At 33.6% G+C, this 20,967-nt stretch overlaps 2 protein-coding genes across 3 annotated transcripts in view; both read right to left on the bottom strand.

The window, feature by feature from the left end:
• LOC134857011 (uncharacterized) overlaps positions 1–15,787 on the bottom strand; it is a 64,943-nt gene extending 49,156 nt beyond the window's left edge. Inside the window, exon 1 of one of the 2 annotated variants that reach the window (XM_063873331.1) lies at positions 15,763–15,787. The gene's annotated coding sequence lies outside the window, so the exon portion shown is untranslated. Of the gene's footprint in view, positions 1–4,077; positions 4,186–15,762 lie in introns of those variants that run through there. The other variant, XM_063873332.1, reaches the window with a different exon arrangement.
• LOC134839772 (uncharacterized) overlaps positions 9,445–20,967 on the bottom strand; it is a 15,605-nt gene continuing 4,082 nt past the window's right edge. Inside the window, exon 5 of the mRNA XM_063855395.1 lies at positions 9,445–9,469. Within this exon, the coding sequence (XP_063711465.1) occupies positions 9,445–9,469 (25 nt within the window). The remainder of the gene's footprint in view (positions 9,470–20,967) is intronic.

Genomic DNA, 20,967 nt, shown 5'->3' with positions numbered 1-20,967 from the left:
GTAATCTGCGAATTTCATTACATAAAACTCTTTGTTGTTGTTTGTTTCTTTCAGAGTCAAACATTTTTGAAAATTCTTGTGTAAATCTTTTCCAGTTTGATTTTATTTCTTGAGGTAGTACTGAAAACCATTTTTGGGCTGCGCCATCTAAGGTTGTTTGTATCAACGCTGTGCGTCGATGTATCCAGTTTTGATGTAGTGGCGTATTAATTGGTTCAGGTCCTATATTTAAAATCAAATTTGCTGTTACTGCATTTAAGTAATCTTCTACAGAGTATTCAGGGTCTGTTCCTGTGAAAACCATTAAAGGTTTGTTTGATGTTATTGATGATCCACCCATAAGGTATGGATTCATTGTCATTTGTAATGATTCAGCTGCATTTGGCATTTGAGAAAAATTTGAAAGTTGGTTTCTTGTTATTTCATGTTGTTGAAGATAATACGGGAGTGGTATTTCATTTTGCATTTGTGATGGTTGATACGAGTGTGTAGTCATTGGATTTTGTTGTTGAATTGGTTGAAAAGATTGTGTATTAATTGGATTTTGTTGTTGAATTGGTTGTTGATATTGTGCATCTATTGATTGTGGAGAAAAATTTCTATGATTTGTACGTGTTTTCTGTATTCCTTGTCTACGATATTCTTGAGTATTTGGTGTAAATATATCTGGTTGTAAGAAATCTTCATCTGAGGATAAATAATCCATTTGATAAGATGTTTGTTTTTTATTTTTATTTTGTTGAAAAAATGGGTAATTTCCACTGCGATCCTGTGGAGGATTTGGTTGAAAATTTGTGGAATTATATTGGGCCGTTGGGTTATCCCAGTTTCGAGGTTTTGTATATTGATTAAAATTTCTTTGTGGTTGATAATTTGTTTTTGATGGATGTGTATAATTATAATTATGGTCTGCAAAGTTGTCTCTAGTGAATGTTTTGCGTGTTTTTGATGGTATTGTCATAGGTTTGTATGTTTGGTAATCCATATGTGAATATTTAGGGGCAACCGAAGGTTTAACGGTTGATTGTAAGGTTACCTGTGTTTGTGAAGGATTTGTATTTCTTGGTGTTGTTAAATTTGGGCGTATTGGTGAAATACTTTGTTGTGTAGTTGTTGTGTGTACAATTTCTTCATTTATGAAGTGTGATGGTGTCTGGATATCTTGTTGAGTAAGATTCCTAGTTCCATTGAGGTTTTCATTGTGTATGACTGTAGAGTTTAAACTATTATTTTGTGTATCGGGTAAAAATGTATTATAGTTTAATGGTGTTGCATCAATTGTTAATGGTATTACTCTTACATAATCTCTTATGTAAGATATTGTACCTATTGCTTGACTTGAGATTGATTGTGGAAAGTTTATAAATGCGGAATGAGACCATTCGGGGTCCCAAACATAATCTGATTGTTCTGTGATAGCGGTATCATCGTTCGAATTTTGGGGTCTAAAATTTTTTCTTGCTTGTGCAATTAAATCAATATTGTGTGTGAAATAATCTATTATGAACCATGCTAAAATTTTTTGTAAATCGTGTTTGGTATGTTGTGAAACGTCGTCTTTCGTGAAATTTTCTTTAATAATGTTTAAATAACTAGAGAGTAGTGTGATTTCATGTCGTACTCTTAAATGTTTAGATGTTTCTGTCGGTGAGACATTTGTTAATGGGAGTTCATTTTCTAATATCGAAATATAACTATATATTAGTGCGAAAACTTCATTGGTGAAAATGGAGTTTGCTCTTTGTGAGTTATGGTATTGGATGCTTTTTATATATTCTGAAAAAACTTTTGAAAATTCTAAATCAAGGTCGTCTGTTTGAATAGTATATGTTCTATTATTATGGTTTGGGGAAGTGAATTCTATAGAGTAGATTCCATACTGTTGTGTTATGTTGCATATATCTTTTAGATAGTGATCTATGATTTGTCTTTTGATTTTTACATCGGGGAACTCTGTTTTACATGGACTGATTCCGGGTTCAAATAAATTTACGAGTAAATTTTGACAAAATATGTGTTGTCCTCTATCAGTATCTGCATCTACTATAAAAGGAAAGATTTCATCATCATCTGGAGTTTCGTCACCTGGGGTGTGCGTTGAACTCATTTTTTCGTTCGATGACTGTTAATATGTAATTATTAATGTGTCGAATTGGTTGATTCCAATTGTATAGATGTACTGGTTTGTGTTTATACTGCTTTTTTATTCTTCTTTTTCCTCTTTGTGATGAATTTGAAGTTGTTTCTGAGTCAGAAAAATATAATTGATCGTGTTGTGGGTAATTTTTATCTATTGATTCTTTTAATTTGTAAAGTTCGTCTAAACTGTTGGTTTCTGATTCTGAAAATGCGTTTCGATTTTTTGAAAATCTTTTTCGTGTTATTTGTCTTTGTTTAGTTATTATTTTTCTCTTTAGTGTTTGTCGTTTTGTTCGAATGTATCCAATTGTTTGTGTATGAGGTGTGATTACAAGGTCGTATTTTTTGTTATCTATTTCACAATTGTGTAAAATGATTGTTTGTTTATTTCCTAGGTTTTTAAATGACATAAGGTTTAGAATGACGGATGCAAAAGGTTGTTAAATGATTTCTATTGACTTAAACTGTTAGTTCTTACGATTTTTTGGTTAGCTTAACCTGGGTCTAATTGTTCAGGGTTGGAGAGAAAAGTATATCGATTCCGAAGAATGATTTTTACTTTCTCGTGACTAGTATAAGCTAAGGTGTTAACTTACTTAATCTTACTTAGGGGTAGTGATTGTGTTCAAGGGTTGGAGAATAGTAAATCGATCCACAAGGTTCAGGTATAATTAGAACGCGAGTAGTTCGTTAGATACTATTTTAAACTTACTAAGTCTAAGATTTATCCTGGGTCTGGTAAGAGGAGGGGTCAAGTGAAGGATGAATAACCGAAGTTCTTCACTGTTTATCCTAATTTGAATGATTAGTTTTGTTTAAAAATTTCTATTAGTCTTGGGTTTTTAGAAAGGGTTGGGTAGTGAATCGACGTTTGAGGTCGTTAGACACTAATTAAGTGGGTGGGGGAGAACAAGGTTGTTCTGTTTGATCCAAGGATAAGCCTTGATGATCAAATTTAAAATTTAATTAAGTAGAAAATGATTTAAGATCCAAGGATAAGCCTTGATGATCTGATTTTAAATTAAGTGACTTTAAATTTTAATAAAGTTTTAAATTTGTGTAAAGGAAAGATTTAGTGTTTTGATGATATTAGTGGGTTTATGATTGCTGTTATGTTTTAGGTGATGAAGCTGGAACAACAGGATGATTTATGATTACTAACCATTTATTGTCATGCTACTAATTTTTATTTTTATTTTCCAATAAATATTCTTCAAACATGTTTTGTATAATACTGCAGAGTTTTAGGAAAACGATCTTAGATCTTTTTATCAATCGTTATTGTATAATATTAATTTGTTTAGCGCCTGAAATGATTTTGAAGATTTACTTCAAGGTTTTATGTTTGCAAATGGAAATCTAAATTCATTGCAAGTAGTATTCGAAATATAAAAGTTTGTTCTGGCTTTTGCCGAACTATCATATAACTATACGGCAAGTTTCTACTTTGTCGTATGTCGTCTTTGGTTCGATGTCTTCTTCCAATTCCGGGTAGTTCTATTATGGTTCGGAATATTGGCTCTGATCTATTGAGTCGGAGAGACATTTCAATTAAATTATTGTCGTATAACATTTTGTAAATGTTTTTGTCTAATTTCTAATCTAATTTTGGTTAATTCTAATCTAGTAAGGTCTTGTTCGAGACTTATGGTCGCACCAGATGAGTTATCCAGATGAGCCAAAAAATCCTAAATCCGCCCCTGAAAGCAGCTGTACAATTTTTCCATAAAAAGTCTTATTTGTTTCACCTGCGAATTTTAACAAAGACATCAGCTGTAAAGGAATTTGACAAATTTGGAATTGCTTAAAAGCGTAATGATCTTCTTGCAAGCTTTAAGTTTTAATCCAACACTTTTGAGAAAAAAAAACTGTTCGTATGGTTCTTCAATTGTGAACTTGAGAACACTTTTTAAGCACCGATTTAAAATGAGAACTTACCAGATATTTTTTAATTTATTTTACGTAACGTAGAAATGGCAAGTATTGTGAATTCATGTGATACAAAAATTCCAGTAGCATCTTAAGGGCATAAGATTATTGCCGAATCCGTCGGTTAACTACAGTTCAAACAAAATTTTATTTCAATTTTTTTCTCTAAAATTTTAAGGTGGAGTTTGTGGTATTTGTTTTTGTGCTTGATATTAAGTCAGCTTCGTATGGGTTGTTTAAGACGGGGAAATTATCAAAGTATGAAACCTTTAATCTAAGAAATTTGGAAATCGTTTGCTTGTCTGTTGTCAGGTCTTCAAAAGAGTTTTGAAGGTGAAAATCCAAGTCAATACCCGTCAAAGCATTCGTTTAGTTCTCAATATGCTGATTGGATTCTAATTCTACTGATACTTTCGATGAGGTTCCAAACTTATCTGATAACACTGATGTTGCAATTGGTCGTAAATAGATAGTTTTATTTTGTCATATTGAAGCCTTGTTATGATGATAAACATTCAAGGGTGAAGATGTTAACTCTAGGTAGTTTTTATTTGGTTAAATGAGTATAAAACAGTTATTTGATTTACTCAAGTAAAGGCAGTTTTTTGGGGAGAGTTTTTGAGAAACGACCAAAATAAATTTTCGAAGAGATTTAGTTCACAATTTGAGTTAACGCAACTGAATAAAAGAATAAATAGGCGATTTAATTAATGCTAAGAATTTAGGTTTTTAAATCTGCTTTTTTAAATTTCATTCGCTGCCTTTTTAAAAAGAAAACCAAAAGAAGAAAATCAATGATAAAAAATTTCTTGAGCTAAGTCATTATTTTTTCCACTCAATGCTATCAATTATCAGACCCATATGACCAAGTAAAGCTTAAGCAAATATATTTGGAGCGTAATAATTCATAAATTTTTCTGCGTGCTGACTTATTGTTCCTACCATTTGAAAATGGGGAGGAACTTTGTGTTCGGGTGTTTTTCAGTTTTTTTTAAACCCTTTTAGTCGTGATTCGAAAGACATTGAAAAATTTCAAATTATCTTACCGAGTGTTGAGAAAAATCGGTTTGAAATTTTTGATTTTTTGTCTATTTTCGAGCGAGTAAAGCGATAGAGTAACGTTCATTATATTTGAAAATTATCAATTTAGGCTAAAAATTTCTCAGTTTTACTTTCAAAAAATTTAATTTTAAAAACCCTAGGCATAAAAAACGTGAAAAAACATTAAGTGCAAAAAATTGAAACAATTCAAAGAAATTGGAAAAAAACTTTCATCTATTTGTTATTTGTTTTTTCAATATATTTATAGTCATTTATGCCTAATTCACTGATGATCTACGCGTTTATTTAGTTTATCATCACGCGACGCACAAGAGAACACACTTACTTGAAGAAAAGTTTTTTTTCCGAGAAATGGGCCGGAACATTCTGTGCACAGCAACCGGCTATCCTTACTGCAAATTGTGATTTGATATCCAGCAAGATTTAAGAAATAATACAAAAAAACTGATTTGATTTTTTTGAAATTGTTGTTGTCGAAGCTTACACCAATTTTTAGACCTCAAAAAATTGTCAATTTTAATCCCGCGACCAAACTTTCATGATCTAAACAGGGTTTTATAATCGGGAAAAACTCAAAAATCGAGTTCATTTACCATAGAACATAAATCAGTCGCGCTAGTCAAGAAATTAGTCAAGCTTTCATCTTATATACATAAAAAAGAGTCGCGATAGTGTGGAAATTGTTAGACGAAAGACTGAACAATTAGTCGCGATAAACTGTATCATAGCTTGATAACTCTGGATATACACTCGAGACAATCTGGACATAAACAGCGGACTTAAAAATTATAGATCATCTCGTACAAAATTTTGAGAAGCAATGTCTTAGGCCAATTTTCAACAGTTTTTGAAGCTTTCTACCTGAATAAAGAATCACTAAATTTCAATAAGGAGGAAAAAGTCACAAGAACAAAAAAAATCATTTTGTAATGCGTATTGCTTCGTCAAAAAACAAATATCATCAGGTGGCAAACAAAACTGAATTAAATTTAATATTTATAAAATTTACTGTTTTAGCAAAGAAAAAAGCAAAGTTCGCGAAAAACAAATCAGTCGAGGACTATTTAAGAATGTTCGCTGGTCCCTCGGCCAGCGATCTTCAAATGTTTCGACGACTGACCGCAATGAGGTTCCATGAGTAATAATCGATTGTAATGGACTTTCAAGCTCCGTTTCCATAAATCTCCAAAGTAATTGAAAATAACGGATTATTAATTGATTATAAACCACTTAAAAAGAAATCAAAATAAACCAATTTAATCAGATATAATGGATTTTAAAAGATCATAAGGAACTATAATGGATTATAATGGATTATATTGGACTATAATGATTTATAATGATTCATAATTTGTTTTAAGCAAAAACCTGGATTTTCCGAAAAGATTCCGTTTAGTTTCAAAACCTGAAGATTGCAATCGATAAGTTGCATATTACATTTGGCTTATAAATTTAAATTAATTGTTTTATTTTAAATTTTTTTCTACTTTTTTTTTCTTATTCGGCGTATCACAGCCCCTCGCCCACTTACCATCCATCCCCCACTAATGTCTTTTTGCACATGTTTATCTCACCCCATTTTGAGAGTTCTGAGAGTTCGGGTGGTGGGTGTGTTTTTCTTGGGAGAAAGGTTAGTTCGGGGAGGGTTGCTTATTTTGAAAAATGCATAAAAACGTTTTTTTTGCCTGTTATTTCAACGCTTAGATTTATTGGAAAATTTTGAAAACTTTTATAGGATAGGTGTTGAGAGTTGGAGGGGTTTTTGTTGTTTGGGGGGATAAAAAGAGAAATAAATAGGGAGACAAGGGTGGGCTTTGAAGGTAAAGGTTGTTGAAAGTGTGCTGGATATCGTTTTGCAAAAATTAACTAGATGTGAGTAGAATTAAAAATCCAAAAGTTTGTGAAAAATGTAGAAAAAGTTGCAAATTTTTGTAGAAAGTTTAGAAAAAATTCAGATAGATAATAATCCATTATAATCCTTGTAATGGATTTTATATGGAAGATAATCGACTTAAATTCTTCGAAATTTATGGATTATAATTAGATTATAATCGACTCTGTCGTCCTAAAGTGTAATTATACTCAATCATAATGGCAACATTCTTGACCCCAAAAACCGATTTTAATCCATTATTATCCATAGAACCTGATTGCGAGTGGTTTGATTTTTGCCATTTTTGCTTTTTTCGTAGCATAAAACAGTAAATATCAGAAATAGTAATTCAGTTTCACAGTTTTTTTGGTTGCGCATGTTTTTATCTAGTGGTGCCGGTAGTTGATTATTTTCTAATTTTTGTTCTCAAGTCAAAACGTAAAATACTTTTTTTGATGGAGGTTGACTTCAAGAAAATCTATTTCACACAAGATTCTGAATTTTTGCTCCAATCACTGAAATTTCGGTGTTTGGTTGTTTTTATTTGTATCGGATATTTGTATTTGGTTGTTATTTTTGTTTCAACCGCGGAATTTCGGACAGCTTGTCGTATTCAGTTGAGTTTTTTCTACTTTCTTTTCGCTGGGTCAAATAAAAAGCACATATGAATCCTCAAAAAAATTGCTAAAATTTTTAAAAAATAAACCTTTGAATCAATATATTATAAAAATTGTTGGAAAAAACTGGCCTCCGTAAATCGACTTAAATTAGTTTTTGAGACGGAATACTTCTTACTGTTTGGCGCTAATGCAAACTGGGATTTTTGTGTTAGGCGTTAACTGTAAACTGAAAGAATTTCTCGAAAAAACTCTCAAAACTCTACAAAACTGTCGCAATATGTTTTTTAAATTTGAGTTTAGGGAGATAGTACTTTCACTTTTTGAATAAACATCAAAAATTATGAGTTTAAAAGTCGAAATGTTTCTAGAAAAAAAAACAACCCGAGTACAAGTAAAATTCGAATCAATTATAAACTATTTCCTGCCCTGGATTGTTTTTACTCAAGCAATTAAATTAGTCTGTTTTTGTTTTAGAAATTGCGCTTGTCATACTTCTGTCATAGTTTTTGCCCACCAATCAATTTACGTGATTTGTTTTTCAAAAAACCCCTCGTGAAATTTTACTTCGGTCTCGTTAGTGGTTGCGTCGGCCGCGCTGGTTGCGGAGAGCTTTTCTTGGTTCGTGGTTGCAATTCCGTGGCCAGAGAACCACATATCGCTTAAACCGAAATTCAAGTCAGTATACTGTTCAGATTTAGGTACAAGGACACCAGCCGCAAGCACACCGAGGAGGCCATTACACCAGTGCAGTTCAAGTGGACCAAATAGACCAGTACACATCTTGCCAAGACCAGATATTTTGCCGGTTTCAACGTCGACAGAGAACTCAGATGTAGAGAACAAGGAGGGGCCATTCGCAAAATTGGACAGACTGCAAGCCAAGACGATGAAGTTACATTCCTCATTGACGAAGAAAGCAAAGAAGAATCCGCCAACTCTAGCATACAGATACATAGCGTCGCCAAACGTACTACGAGGAATTCCAGGCGGTTGGATAATCGACCTGACTATGTCCTCAAGTAGTTCTCCAGAGCACGAGGTCGCAAAAACGACAGAAGAATGCCCGATTTCCGTAGTGCCTGTCTCAACAAAGGAGGTGCAGGGTACGAGCCAGGCATTAGAGAGAATTGACTGTCCAATATCCTCGGTACCAATAACAGAGAAGAATAAAACGCAAAGCAATCCAGAGGAAGGTCAGCAATTGACAGAAACGGAGAAGATAATTACTTCACAGAGTAAGGAAGGAAAGACGGATGCGAAGATAGGGACAACTTCAGGAGTAGCGGAAAAGAGATCGGAGGAAACCAAAACAGCAGACAATACGAGACCAGAGAAAAGGAAAGAGAAAAAGAGCGGTGAAGGAGATAAGGACTCACAATTCTCGAGCAGTTCAAGGTCGTCGGGCAGAAGTAAGCGGCAGACACAGTTCTTTGAAAGCCCACTAAAACATTCAGTCAAAAACATTGAGGGGAAATCGGGACTGCAAACGAGTTCATTTTCACCGGGAGATATTCCGTCGTCACCAGGAAATACACCGTCACCATCACCGAGGAGGAAACTAAGGAGACCAACGTTCGCGACTAATAAGCCGGAACAAGTAAAAGGAAAAAAAACTCTCTGATACTTAAACTTTTAAACTCATTGATTAAATTGTTTTCTGTGAACCTGTGACTGAATTTCATACGTTGTCTGATATTTTCGAGAGGGGAAATGTGGTGGTAGTGAGTTGACCACCTAGGATAGAGGACGTAATAAATGAACTATGCATCATCATGTTAGAGATCAATTGGTTAATGCGAATTAAAGACCTGCCAATCATGTCTATTCTTCTAACAGCTTGATGGTGCTAAAACCAAGAATCACTCTTCGTTAGCTATTGCAAGATTATAGTTACCTTCTATTCAATGATCCATATCTACTTATTTAACTTTACTATTAATTCAACTGTTTTATTATTTCAGTTTTCAGATAAACTTAGGGAATATCACACTGGTAGCACCTTGTTGAAAGAGCCTCTTTAAGTGTAGTTGTCATTTAGTTCCATTTTAAATCTGGCCAATTGCCTAATGTCAAAAGTTAGGAAGAGTAGTCTTTCAATCTATGTAGTTAGCTTTCATGAGACGGTGTTTTACTTTTTGGATGAGTGTAATGAACCCAAAAAAACTCGATGGCCGGTAAATATTAGAAAAACACCATACAGATAGTATTTGAAGAGTTTGTTTCGCACCGATCAAACTATTCCTACTAGTTCTAATTCTTTGGTCGAGTACTTATTCTTGTATGTGTCTTAAGAATCATGGAGAATACCAAGTTTGTACCCAATTTTCAAAGGAATACTGATTTAGTGCCCCGCCTAGGCCTTCTGTTGAGGCTGGGCACCCCATTCTATTTTTCTTAATTTGATCGAATTGTCTGTTTTCGGTTATATAAGCTACTACGGGTAGTCTACTACGTTCGAACATACTTTGATGAATGTCTTCCCATTCGAGCGAATCTTTTCACTGACTGTAGCAGATACCTAATAAGCACCGTGTTTTTAATATGTATTGTCAGATGGTGTATGAAATTCAGGAAGCTCTTTATCTGTTTAGACTTTTTTGGTGGTTGAAGATTTTTTAAATACAAATCGGCATTTTGTCCTTGCCTGAGTTTTCATGGTATAGTTTTCCTAGAACCCACTTTAGCACCCCCTGGTGCTCCAATTTTTTTCTTTTTTGTTACTGCTAGTATAACATCTAGAAAGGCAAAAGTGTTTTTGCAGTCTGTCAAGTAGAATTTTTTTTTACTTTTTGGAACTTTTTCGGCATATCTGTTAGGCCCTAGAAGATCTTTGGAATTGATACGTCCCTATCACTTTTTCTTCTAGTTAGCTGACACTCCTATACTCTTTGGTTGCAGCTTGAGAAATAAATTTCCCTCTTTCCTTATACTGTTTCCTGATATTGGATCGATTATTTTTTTACCACTGTGATTGTTATCGGGTTCAACCACGGCTTGTCGGTGAATTTTTTGAGCTTTTTGGTAACTTCTTCAATTATAAGATTGTTTACTTCCTGTACCACACTCTCCAGAAGATGGAATGGTACTCCTAATACTTTTTGTTGTTTTGATCTGTATTGTTTTCCTAAATCAGATTTTGCAGGGTAGTTTTTCAATCTAACAAATGTCCTGAAAATGCTTGATGGTTTTTTGACCCAAGTTTCAACTAAGGTTTCTGAGTCAATTTTTGAATGAAAGCTGAGAACCAACTGTTATACTGGTTTTTCTTGTTGCAGTTTAATTCCATTTTTTGATAAGATATGTGTCCTACTATAATGACTCTATGCCCATCTACCATTTTGAGTGACGCCAAATATAGTGTCCATCCACTTGATTTAATTGGTTGAATGAGTCTGCCCAACAAAATTACGTATGCCCCGTCGTAGCATGTCAAGCTTTTTAATATGCGGTTGCTGGAACCACTGAGTCCATTTTATCTACGTGAATCTATGTGTGTGTATGTGAGTCCATTTTGCGTCCTCGCCTTGTTCGTTAAAGTTTGTTGTAATTAAAGTTTGTTGCCCTCCTCTAGCGGAGTTAGAGCAAAGTTGTCCTTCGCCGGGCACACTTGTAGGCATTCAATTGTAAACGGGTTACTGCATTTGTAGCACTGTTTTTTGCCGTCAGATCTTTTTTATTCCAATTGTTGTCCCTGTGAGTGTTTTTTTTTAAATATATGGATTTTAGGTGTATGTTCCCGTCGACTGCCTCCAAATTTCGTGGATTTACACAACTCATCAAATCTGTTTTCTTAATGAGTTTCTGGATATGATTCTGCCCTTGGATATGATGATTTATTGTTCTATTGTATTTGATTGCTCAATCTCGCCGTAACGCAGAGCCATATGCATCTTCCAGTGTTCTTTTCTTTGTAGGGAGCTAGTCCATTTTTTGTTTAACATTCGTGAGAGAAATCTATCTCGGACACACTCTTCTTCGCGGTCTCTGCATACCGTTTTCGATGCTAATGCCACCGAACTTGAGTGGAATTGTTTCAGTGATTTGCCCGTTTTTCGCACCTGACAATTGAAGTTGTTTCTTTTGAAAGAGACAACTTCCTCCTTTACGAAGTTGTTTTCTAGTTACTTCCACGAGAATCTTATCGAGATAGTTCGTAGGTCTTTAACTGGTTTCCACTGTCTCTGCTGGACTAGTACCTCTCGGCCTAGGAGGGATATATTTAACTCAATGAACTATGCCACACAGCATACCTTTGTTGTCTAGTTTTTGCTTTTTGATCTCGTAGTTAACCCGTTTTTCCCAAATTTTTTGTTCTAGGTCTTTCTTCTCAGAGTTTGTTTCGCCTGTTATCTTCTCCTCCAGAATCAAAAATGGTGGTTCTCTGGATTTTTTGGTCGTATCCAGAATTGTTCTTTGAGGTCTATCTATTGAGGCCAATTGAAACCCTATCATCACTTTGAGCCTTTGACCATTGGTTCCGCCTTATATTAAGCCAGTATCGTGGTATGTTCAATGAGCTCTTTTTTTTCTGTTTATTGTGTCATGTTGCTAGGCTTTATTGGCCTATGGTCAACGTTGTACAATCTCAAGACCAACTCCAGCTGGAGTTGAGATCCGTTCTGCTATCAAAGTTTTTTAAAAAAGAAGATAAAACGAACAAGATCTATAGCAACTTGTTTTTATGAGTAAAATTTGTCGACAGACATGCAGTTTCATAAATAAATAATAAATCTTTAGCTGGTGACATGAAAGATGAAAGTTCCCACGCTAATTGGTGATCAAGACGAACAAAAAATTAGATGAACACTTTAGTTTGAAATGTAAATATAAATTCGGATGACCCTGACGTTTTCTTCGTTATATTGAAATCGAGATTAAATTCTAATAGATTACTAGGTTTTGGAATTTTGAACCTAATCGGTTAAACTCCCCTAAAACAATTATCGCCATGGTAAAATGGGTCATGAAAATTGATTATAATGTCGAAAAAACTTTGCCGATATAACCTATTCAAATCGATTTCTTCCCACAAATTTTTTGTGCGATGTTAGGCTTAAGTTGCGTATCCATGCGGCAACCGACAATGCCTGCCCCAAAATGCCCCCGGTTTTTCATCGCAAGCATTGTGTCATCCTTCAGTCATGGTATCCTATCTTTTTCTTTGAGGTTAGAATCGGACAATCGGAAATATTTACTGTTTTTTTATTAACCTCCAGCAATCATGATGCTGGTTCTTTTTTCCATCCAGCTGAAAGGTTGTGATTTTTTATTAGCTGTCATTTTTCTTTTGTTATTTACTATTTTGGGCAAAAAAAATCAACTATTCTTAAATAAAATTGTCAAATCAATCTAAGTTCGTCAAATCAACGGTGGCTATTCTCATGCGCGAAGGACCGAATGGGCGAAAAAAAACTTGTAGGACAAGGACCGAAGATAAAATTAGCCGAAAGTCAATTTCTAAAAATAAGCAATTGTTATTCAATTAAAATGAATTAAATAAAGCAATATTTTTCTTCTTTCATTGCGAAACCCTTGAAATATTAAATTTGTCCCAATTTGAAAATTTGAAAATTTTGAATTTTTCTGCCGTTTTTATATTCGGCCAATATCAATACTCCAGTCCCTGGAAATGTTTACTTTCTTTCCAAATTTTAGATTACTGAAATCTGATTGGCTGATTTTTCTTTTCTCGTATTCGGTCCTTCGCGTATGAGGGATTCCATCGAATCAACCACACCGGTTTAGAAATTCTAGACAACTTTCATGTGAGATAAATTTCATTTGTCCGCAGTTGTTTCAATGATTACCCGCGACTTGTTTTCAATATGTCTGAAGGTCTACTTTTCGGAGTACGTTTTCAACAATATATAGTTGACGCCGATATATAATAACTTTGAGGGGAGGGGGGGGGGCAATATATAGTAACTTTGAGGGAAGGGGGGGGGCAAAAAAACGCATTTTTTTGTCAAAATTTTCCAAAAAGTGCCCAAAAACAGCTTTTCTGATCTGTTTTTTAAAAACTTTACCTATGGGGCTGAAAATTTGGCCACAACAGCATCTTTTTAATGCTTTAGGAGAGCTCGGAAAATCAATTTGTTCAACCTAGAAAAAGGGGTCGTCAAAATTTTTGATTTTTTTTTGAAAATCCACCTCCCCCTCGAGAAAATCCTAGATCCGCCACTGATTGTTATTGCATCATTTTGATATGTTTCAGGGATTGTTAATTTTTTTACCCTAATTATTAACAAACATTGATGTGACATCGATGTTTCACCGATGTGACATCTATTTTGATAAAGTTTAGATACCTTGATGCGACATCGATGAAACATCTATGCCACTCCATGTTTGAACTGAATTTCATTTTTTACGAAATTTTGATTTTTTTTTCAAAATTTGATACGTGTCGATACAAACGATTAAAATTGCCTTAAGGTATAAAAATTGCTGGAAATCACGTAAACAAGTGTTTTTTTGCAAAAAAACCAGACGTTTTTTAGAATTTAAAGTTTTCATTTTGATGTTTTTGGGAATTAAAAAATTTCGCTTCTTTTTGACGCGGTGATTGTAGACTTATCGCAAAAAGAATCGGACATTTTAAAAAAATATTACATCATTACAACAGACACTCAAAGTCTAAAAGAAGTTTTCAGAATTTTGATTTTCACTATGAAACCTAAGAGCTTAAAACATTTTTTAAGAATAAGTCAAAACTCACAATTCAATCACCCCACTTTTGATCTCAAATCGGATGCAGTGAGAGCAATCTTAATCTGCCTGATTATTGAAATCATGGGAGACTTTTTTCCAAAGTTGAATTAATTGAGAAAGTGTTTTTTCATGTGTAAAATATTGTCAAGCGTTTCTCTATTGATTAAATCCATAAACAAATTCGACGTGTCTAAAAATAATTTCTTGAAGAAAATACGATATATTAAGATTTTTTCAGCTAAAAAAACTTAAGTGACACGAAAATGCCTGCTTATCGCTCCTGCTCATGTCAATCGATTCAATCTGATAAACTATAAACTATAAAAATGGTAGGAGTAGTAGCACAAGCGTTCGAACACTCGCTCTTGAGCGCTTATGTTTGACACGAGAGGAAAAAGAGGGCGTGAATATGGAATTGTACTTGTTACGAACTGTCACATACTTTCTCAACCAGTTCAACCTTTGGAAAAAAAGTCTCCCATGATTTCAATAACCAGGCAGGTTAAAGTTGTGCTCACTGCATCGGATTTGAGACCAAAAGTGGGGTTTTTGAGTTGTGACTTTTGACTGATTCCTATAAAATGTCTTACACAGTTTAAGTTCATGTTGAAATTCAAAATCCTGAAAAGTTTTCATTCTGTTGTAAAGATTTATGATTTTATTCAAGTTCTGGTTTTTTTGCGAGATGTGTGCAATCACTGCGTCAGAATGAAGTTTAAAACACGGTTTTTAGAAATTTGAGTTGTTTTAGATTTCTATAAATTGTATTGAAGTTTTTATATTTCGAACAGTAATTGAAATTCTTCTAAGGTTCTTGTAAGAATCTCATAAGGTTTTTAAATTGTGCTTTCACGATGACATACTTTCTATAAATTTGAATTCAGAAAATGTCACAAGAACTTGAAATTCAATATAAGCCAGGATGTGCCAAAGCCTTGTTACGAATTGTCGCCTGTAACAAATTGCCACCCGTTAAGAATTGTTGCCTTATGATTTCATTGATTCCTTTTTATAGCTCGCAGCGAGCGCAATCAATCGATTAGATTCTCATTTTAAAAATAAAAATTGTGGACGTTGTTGAATATTTCTCCCTTTTTGCATTATTTAGAGTGAGGGGTCGATTTCATTACAAGATACTATAGAAATCGTATATGCTTAACTTAACTGTTCGATTTGTTCTTAATAGCGGGGGGGGGGGGGGTCGTTACACTGTACCATAGGGGATCCAACTATATTTGAAATGTTCACGATGCTACGCAAAAGTTCATCATGAAACTTTTTGAAAAAAACCTCCAATTTTTTAATCTTGGGAATGTTTGTAAGAAACAATACAACTCACTTTCCCACTTTACAGAACTGGCTTTCATAATTTGAAAAAATTGGCAAGTTTTAAGGCAAAAATAGTTCTCAAAAAACTGTTTAACTCACCCAGAAAATTGATGCAACTGTTAAACTGGGTATATAAAATTATTATAAATTTCAAGTGATATAAAACAACAAAAGTCCGAAGTCTGCGCAACGGCGCCAGATTTTTTTCAGAAAGGACATCTAATTGCCTTTTTGTAGACCACTACAATAACTCGCCGATTACAAGCGCTGTATTTTCCAGCTTGAATTGCCATAAGTAATGAATACTGACTCCGCTGTTCTTTTTTACACAAAATATTATGTTAGGTTTCCTATTTACAGAATTGTTATGACGCAAAAACTTGTGCTTGAACACCAAAAAAAAACATTGTCTTTGTCCGACTACGTGTCCCAATTAAGACAGTTACATAAAAAGTCTGATAAAAGACCTTTATTTGTTTTCTGAGAAAAGGTTGGTCTGGTAAAATTTCGTCAACTCTGGGTAGACGAGCCGTCTTTTTTCAATTGTTTTTTTTATTAAGACAAAATCAATTCAATGGGTTTTTTATTGTATGATAACTTCCGTTACTCTTGTTAATCTGAAAAAAATGTCGCTTTATGTTTACTGATTTGCTTTTGGTTAATTAATATTTTAGCTATTAAATCTGCCATCATGAATCATCGGATGCAGTTTTTAGAAAGTGTTTCAACCAAAATTTAATACATAAGCAATGAAAAAGGAAGAATAAGCCTGATTACGATCAGTTGATCTTTACTAGAACTTGATGCCACAACTTTTTCTAGAATGTTCGTTCCATGTGAATAGTTTAGCTCCAGTAACTCAAAAACCAGTAGACCACACAACCCATGAAGGCACCTACGTAGCCTGTGATCCAATAAATCCAGATAAAGTTCAGGTTTTTGGCACAGACCAAAGCTGGTCCAGTGGCTCGAGCCGGATTCAATGCACATCCAGTGTACGGCAACTAAAATTCCAAGATCAAAAAAATTACATGGAACTATATGATGTGCCTTTTTGATCTGTGGATTTCAATTTGAAACAATCTAAAATTGGTTTTTTGTTCCGACTTTCATAATGAAAGTAACGGAATATTTGTGCTCGAGCAGGGTTTTTTTTCTTCAGAAAATTTCGGCTTTGTAACTAGCCACTTTTGACGGCAATTTTTCTATTTCATTCAAAAACTATTGTTGTCTTGAGCTTAAATTTGAAAAGATATTTTACCTGTGATCATTTTTTTGTGAAGTTATGAGTGTTTAAAAGTTGCCATTTTGGCCAATTTGTGACTATTAACGCGCGATATATTTTGCGCTTTTAACGCGTAAGCGGAGATTTAATCTGTCTTAGAAATCGTTTCAAATTGGTTGAAGAAGACTATTCACAGGAAAATCTCACTTTGTAATTTATATGATGAGTGGGGGGAGAGTTTTTGTAGAAAATCTCAAATTGAAAAAAAAGTTCGTTTTATTTTATTACATATAACTTTTTTCATGTTATTACTGCTCCATAGACCTTAAAAGACAGTCAGAATATTCGACGCTTCGCCCTGATACGAACCGTCTTGTTTCTACTTTGAAATTGCGCAACTAGGATGGAACAAACTGAATACAACAATGTTTTTTGCAAACGAAATTCGATGATCGAAACAATTGTTCATTCAGTTTGTTTTATTTTCGTTTTATTTTATTACATTTAACTTTTTCATGCTATTACTGCTCCATAGACCTTAAAGGCAGTTGAACATTTGACGTTTTGCCCTGATACGAGCCGTCTTGTTTGTAATTTTAAATTGCGCGACTAAGATGGAACAAACTGAATAAAACAACTTTTTTTTGCAAACGAAATTTGGTGATCGAAATGATTGTTCGTTCAGTTTGTTCCATGTTCATTGCAAACGAACATCTGGAATCAGGGCAAAGTCTTGAAAATTTGGCCTGCTCTTTAACTCTGTAAGTTATCTGGTAATTTTCAAATTCAAGGTTTTTCCAAAAAAGCAGCCACAATACAAAAGAAAGAAAGAAAGAAAGAAAGAATGAAAGAAAGAAAGAAAGAAGGAAAGAAATAGAGAAATAGAGAAGTGTGATTAACGACACTTTGAAAAAACGAAAAAGAAACATTAATGAAAAATTCTATATTTTTCTTGAAAAAAATAGACCTGGTCTACTCTGCATAGAGCTAAACAATTTCATTGCGTCCGCTCGGTAAGCAACCCGATATAGTTTAGCTCCAGTGACAGTATAATTAATAGTATTGGGACCTTTGAACATGAGGAGGAACTTTGTATTTGAATGTTTTTTTTTTGCTTTCCGCGCAAAAATACATACTAAAAACAATCATCGGACTAGTTTGAGTGACATAACATTTTAAAATCCCTTCAGTTGTGATTCTAATGGACAATAAAATTTTCCGTCGAGAAAAACCGGTTTGAAATGTTTTTGATTATCGTCTAACTTCGAGCGAGTAACGCAATCGAGTAAAGTTCGTTATAAAGAAACTTACTTTTTTAAAGACATTCAGGCTCACCAAATTTAATTTTACAATGAAAAATATTAATTTTGGATCTTTCGTTCTGCGCTTATTTTGCAATAAAAGTTGTTTTAAATTTTTTTCAGAATTTTGTAAAGAAAAATTATGAAAAGATTCAAAAGTTTTCTCTTCTTTTTTTTGCGTGGTTTTCATTTTTGTCATAAGAAACTTTTGTCTAAAATTGAACATAAAAAATCACTATTTGTTTTTAGAAAAACAAAAAATTCAATCTCAGAAAAACAGATGAAGAACAGTTGAAAAACACAACTCCAAGCTTAGACAAGCTTTTAGTATTTTATGAGGGTTTGTTCGGTAAGCCAAAATACGTGGTCAGCTGCCGACTGATCCGAACACAAAAAATACCACGGGAAGTTGTAGTTTTGGAAGTACGAAATTACAAATTTTTTTTGGAAGTATAAAAACTTCAATCTCAAAAAAAAATACAATTACTAGCATATTTTTTAAACTGTTTTGTGAGCGTTAACTAAAACGACAACATGTGGTTAGACAAATATTGATCAGAAAGAAAAATGCCAAGAAAATTGTCAAAAATATTTTTGAGTGATTAAACTGTTTGAATATATAATTTTTTCTATTATAACTGACCTGATCTGTTAGAAACAAGAAAAATCACTTTTTATCATTAAACCAATGCAAATTAAATTTTGCAAAAGCGACAAAACATGAGCCGAATTTATTTAGGCCGAATAAAACTAGTTGCGAAAAAGCACAAAAAGAAAAATAATCCCGGATAGTACATTTAAAAAAAACTACAAGAATTTATAAAGGATCTGGAGACTATAATAAAAGCTACTTGCAGCTCAACGAAGCCAAAATCGTGGTGTGGCGGCAAGCTAATAACCCGACAAAACATAAGGCGACAAACTATAGTCCGACTATTCAATTTTTCCCCGAAAAAAATTCACTTTCAACGCTGAAAAAAAAAGAAGGCCCGAACGGTACTTGAAATCAAGACCATTATGTGCAAAGGCGACCAGATCACCTCCAGGCCAGAAGAGAGAGGGCCTGAAATTTTTAAGAATCGCCATTAGATCAACATCAATTTCAATTACAAATGTGCAAGAAAAATTGTTCACGGGAAAAAAGCCTAGTTCCTGGTTAAAAGACACTTGCTGTCGCAAGTGTAACTAGCTACTTTGAAATACAAAGTTTTTATGTCATCTGACAAGTACTGACGTCAAGCAATTGAAAATTTTTATTTCACCTGTGACTATGTTTCTGAGTTTTACGAGGGTTTTTGAAATTGCCACCCTTGTACCTTTAGGGGGCTATATATTGCGTGCTTTTGATGCATAGGTCGTTATTTAAAACCGCTCAGAAAGTGTTTCAAACTGAAACGGGGTAATTTGTTTGGTTATAATAATACAAAACTAGACGCTAGAGTTATCAAATTTCAACTTACAATCAAATCAAAGTTTCGAAAAATTTCAACAACGAACTCCATTTTTTAATTATTTTTTTCTTGAACAAGTTTTCATTTTTTTCCGATAATAAAACTAGTTCATAGACTTTACAAGGCTGTTAGAACATAGTAGATTTTTTTTGGCAGTACAAACAATACCAACGCTCAACTCATCAGCAGGACTAGTTCTCTGTCAGTATCATTCTTTTTTTTTCTATAATTATTTTTTGTTTTCATATCACAGTATTATCAGTGATAGCCCTGCTCAATTATGAGCCACCTTGTTCATCCGAAAAGTTTTCTCTTTTTTTGCGTGGTTTTCATTTTTGTCATAAGAAACTTTTGTCTAAAATTGAACATAAAAAATCACTATTTGTTTTTTAGAAAAACAAAAAATTCAATCTCAGAAAAACAGATGAAGAACAGTTTTCAACAAGGAACTCCATTTTTTAATTATTTTTTTCTTGAACAAGTTTTCATTTTTTTCGATAATAAAACTAGTTCATAGACTTTACAAGGCTGTTAGAACATTGTAGATTTTTTTTGGCAGTACAAACAATACCAACGCTCAACTCATCAGCAGGACTAGTTCTCTGTCAGTATCATTCTTTTTTTTTCTATAATTATTTTTTGTTTTCATATCACAGTATTATCAGTGATAGCCCTGCTCAATTATGAGCCACCTTGTTCATCCGAAAAGTTTTCTCTTCTTTTTTTTGCGTGGTTTTCATTTTTGTCATAAGAAACTTTTGTCTAAAGAAAAGTTTGAAAGAAAATGACAGAAAATTTGTGCTGGGGATAGATTTTCTTCCAGAAAAGTTTTACCATTTTTCAACGAACAATTTTTGGCATATTTTAGTGTATTATTGATACTCTCAACTGGAAATTAAAAACATGTTTCAACTGCAGTAGTTTTATTTCCAATAATTTTTCATTTAGTGTAGCAGAAAGAGCAAAAAATTAGCTGGACGCCACCTAAAACTGAATTTAGGGGAGCAAGGATGGAGCAGTTTTGCTCGGTGTGTACTTTTGAGCCTGTGATACGGAATTTTAGCGACCTAGACTAATCAACCAACAAGCAGTCAAATATTGGTGGTAAAGTTGAGTTCGTACAAGCTCTCTCATAGACTTATTTACCGTTGAAAGATTACAGTTGATTCAACTCGTTTATTTATCCTTTTTGGTTTGTAGCTAAAGATTTACGCAGAAGAAAAACGGTTTTGGAAAAAAATAGTGTTGCTATGTGCTTACCAAGTAGTGATTAATTTTTTCTACTTTTTCAAAAAAACCGATACCATAATTGAGGGGGGAGCTCTTT

The sequence above is a fragment of the Symsagittifera roscoffensis genome, chromosome 1, assembly GCF_963678635.1.
Source record: "Symsagittifera roscoffensis chromosome 1, txSymRosc1.1, whole genome shotgun sequence".
Lineage (NCBI taxonomy): Eukaryota > Metazoa > Xenacoelomorpha > Acoela > Convolutidae > Symsagittifera > Symsagittifera roscoffensis.
The sequence above is the reverse complement of the archived record's forward strand: the minus strand, read 5'-3'. Positions and strand labels throughout refer to the sequence as shown.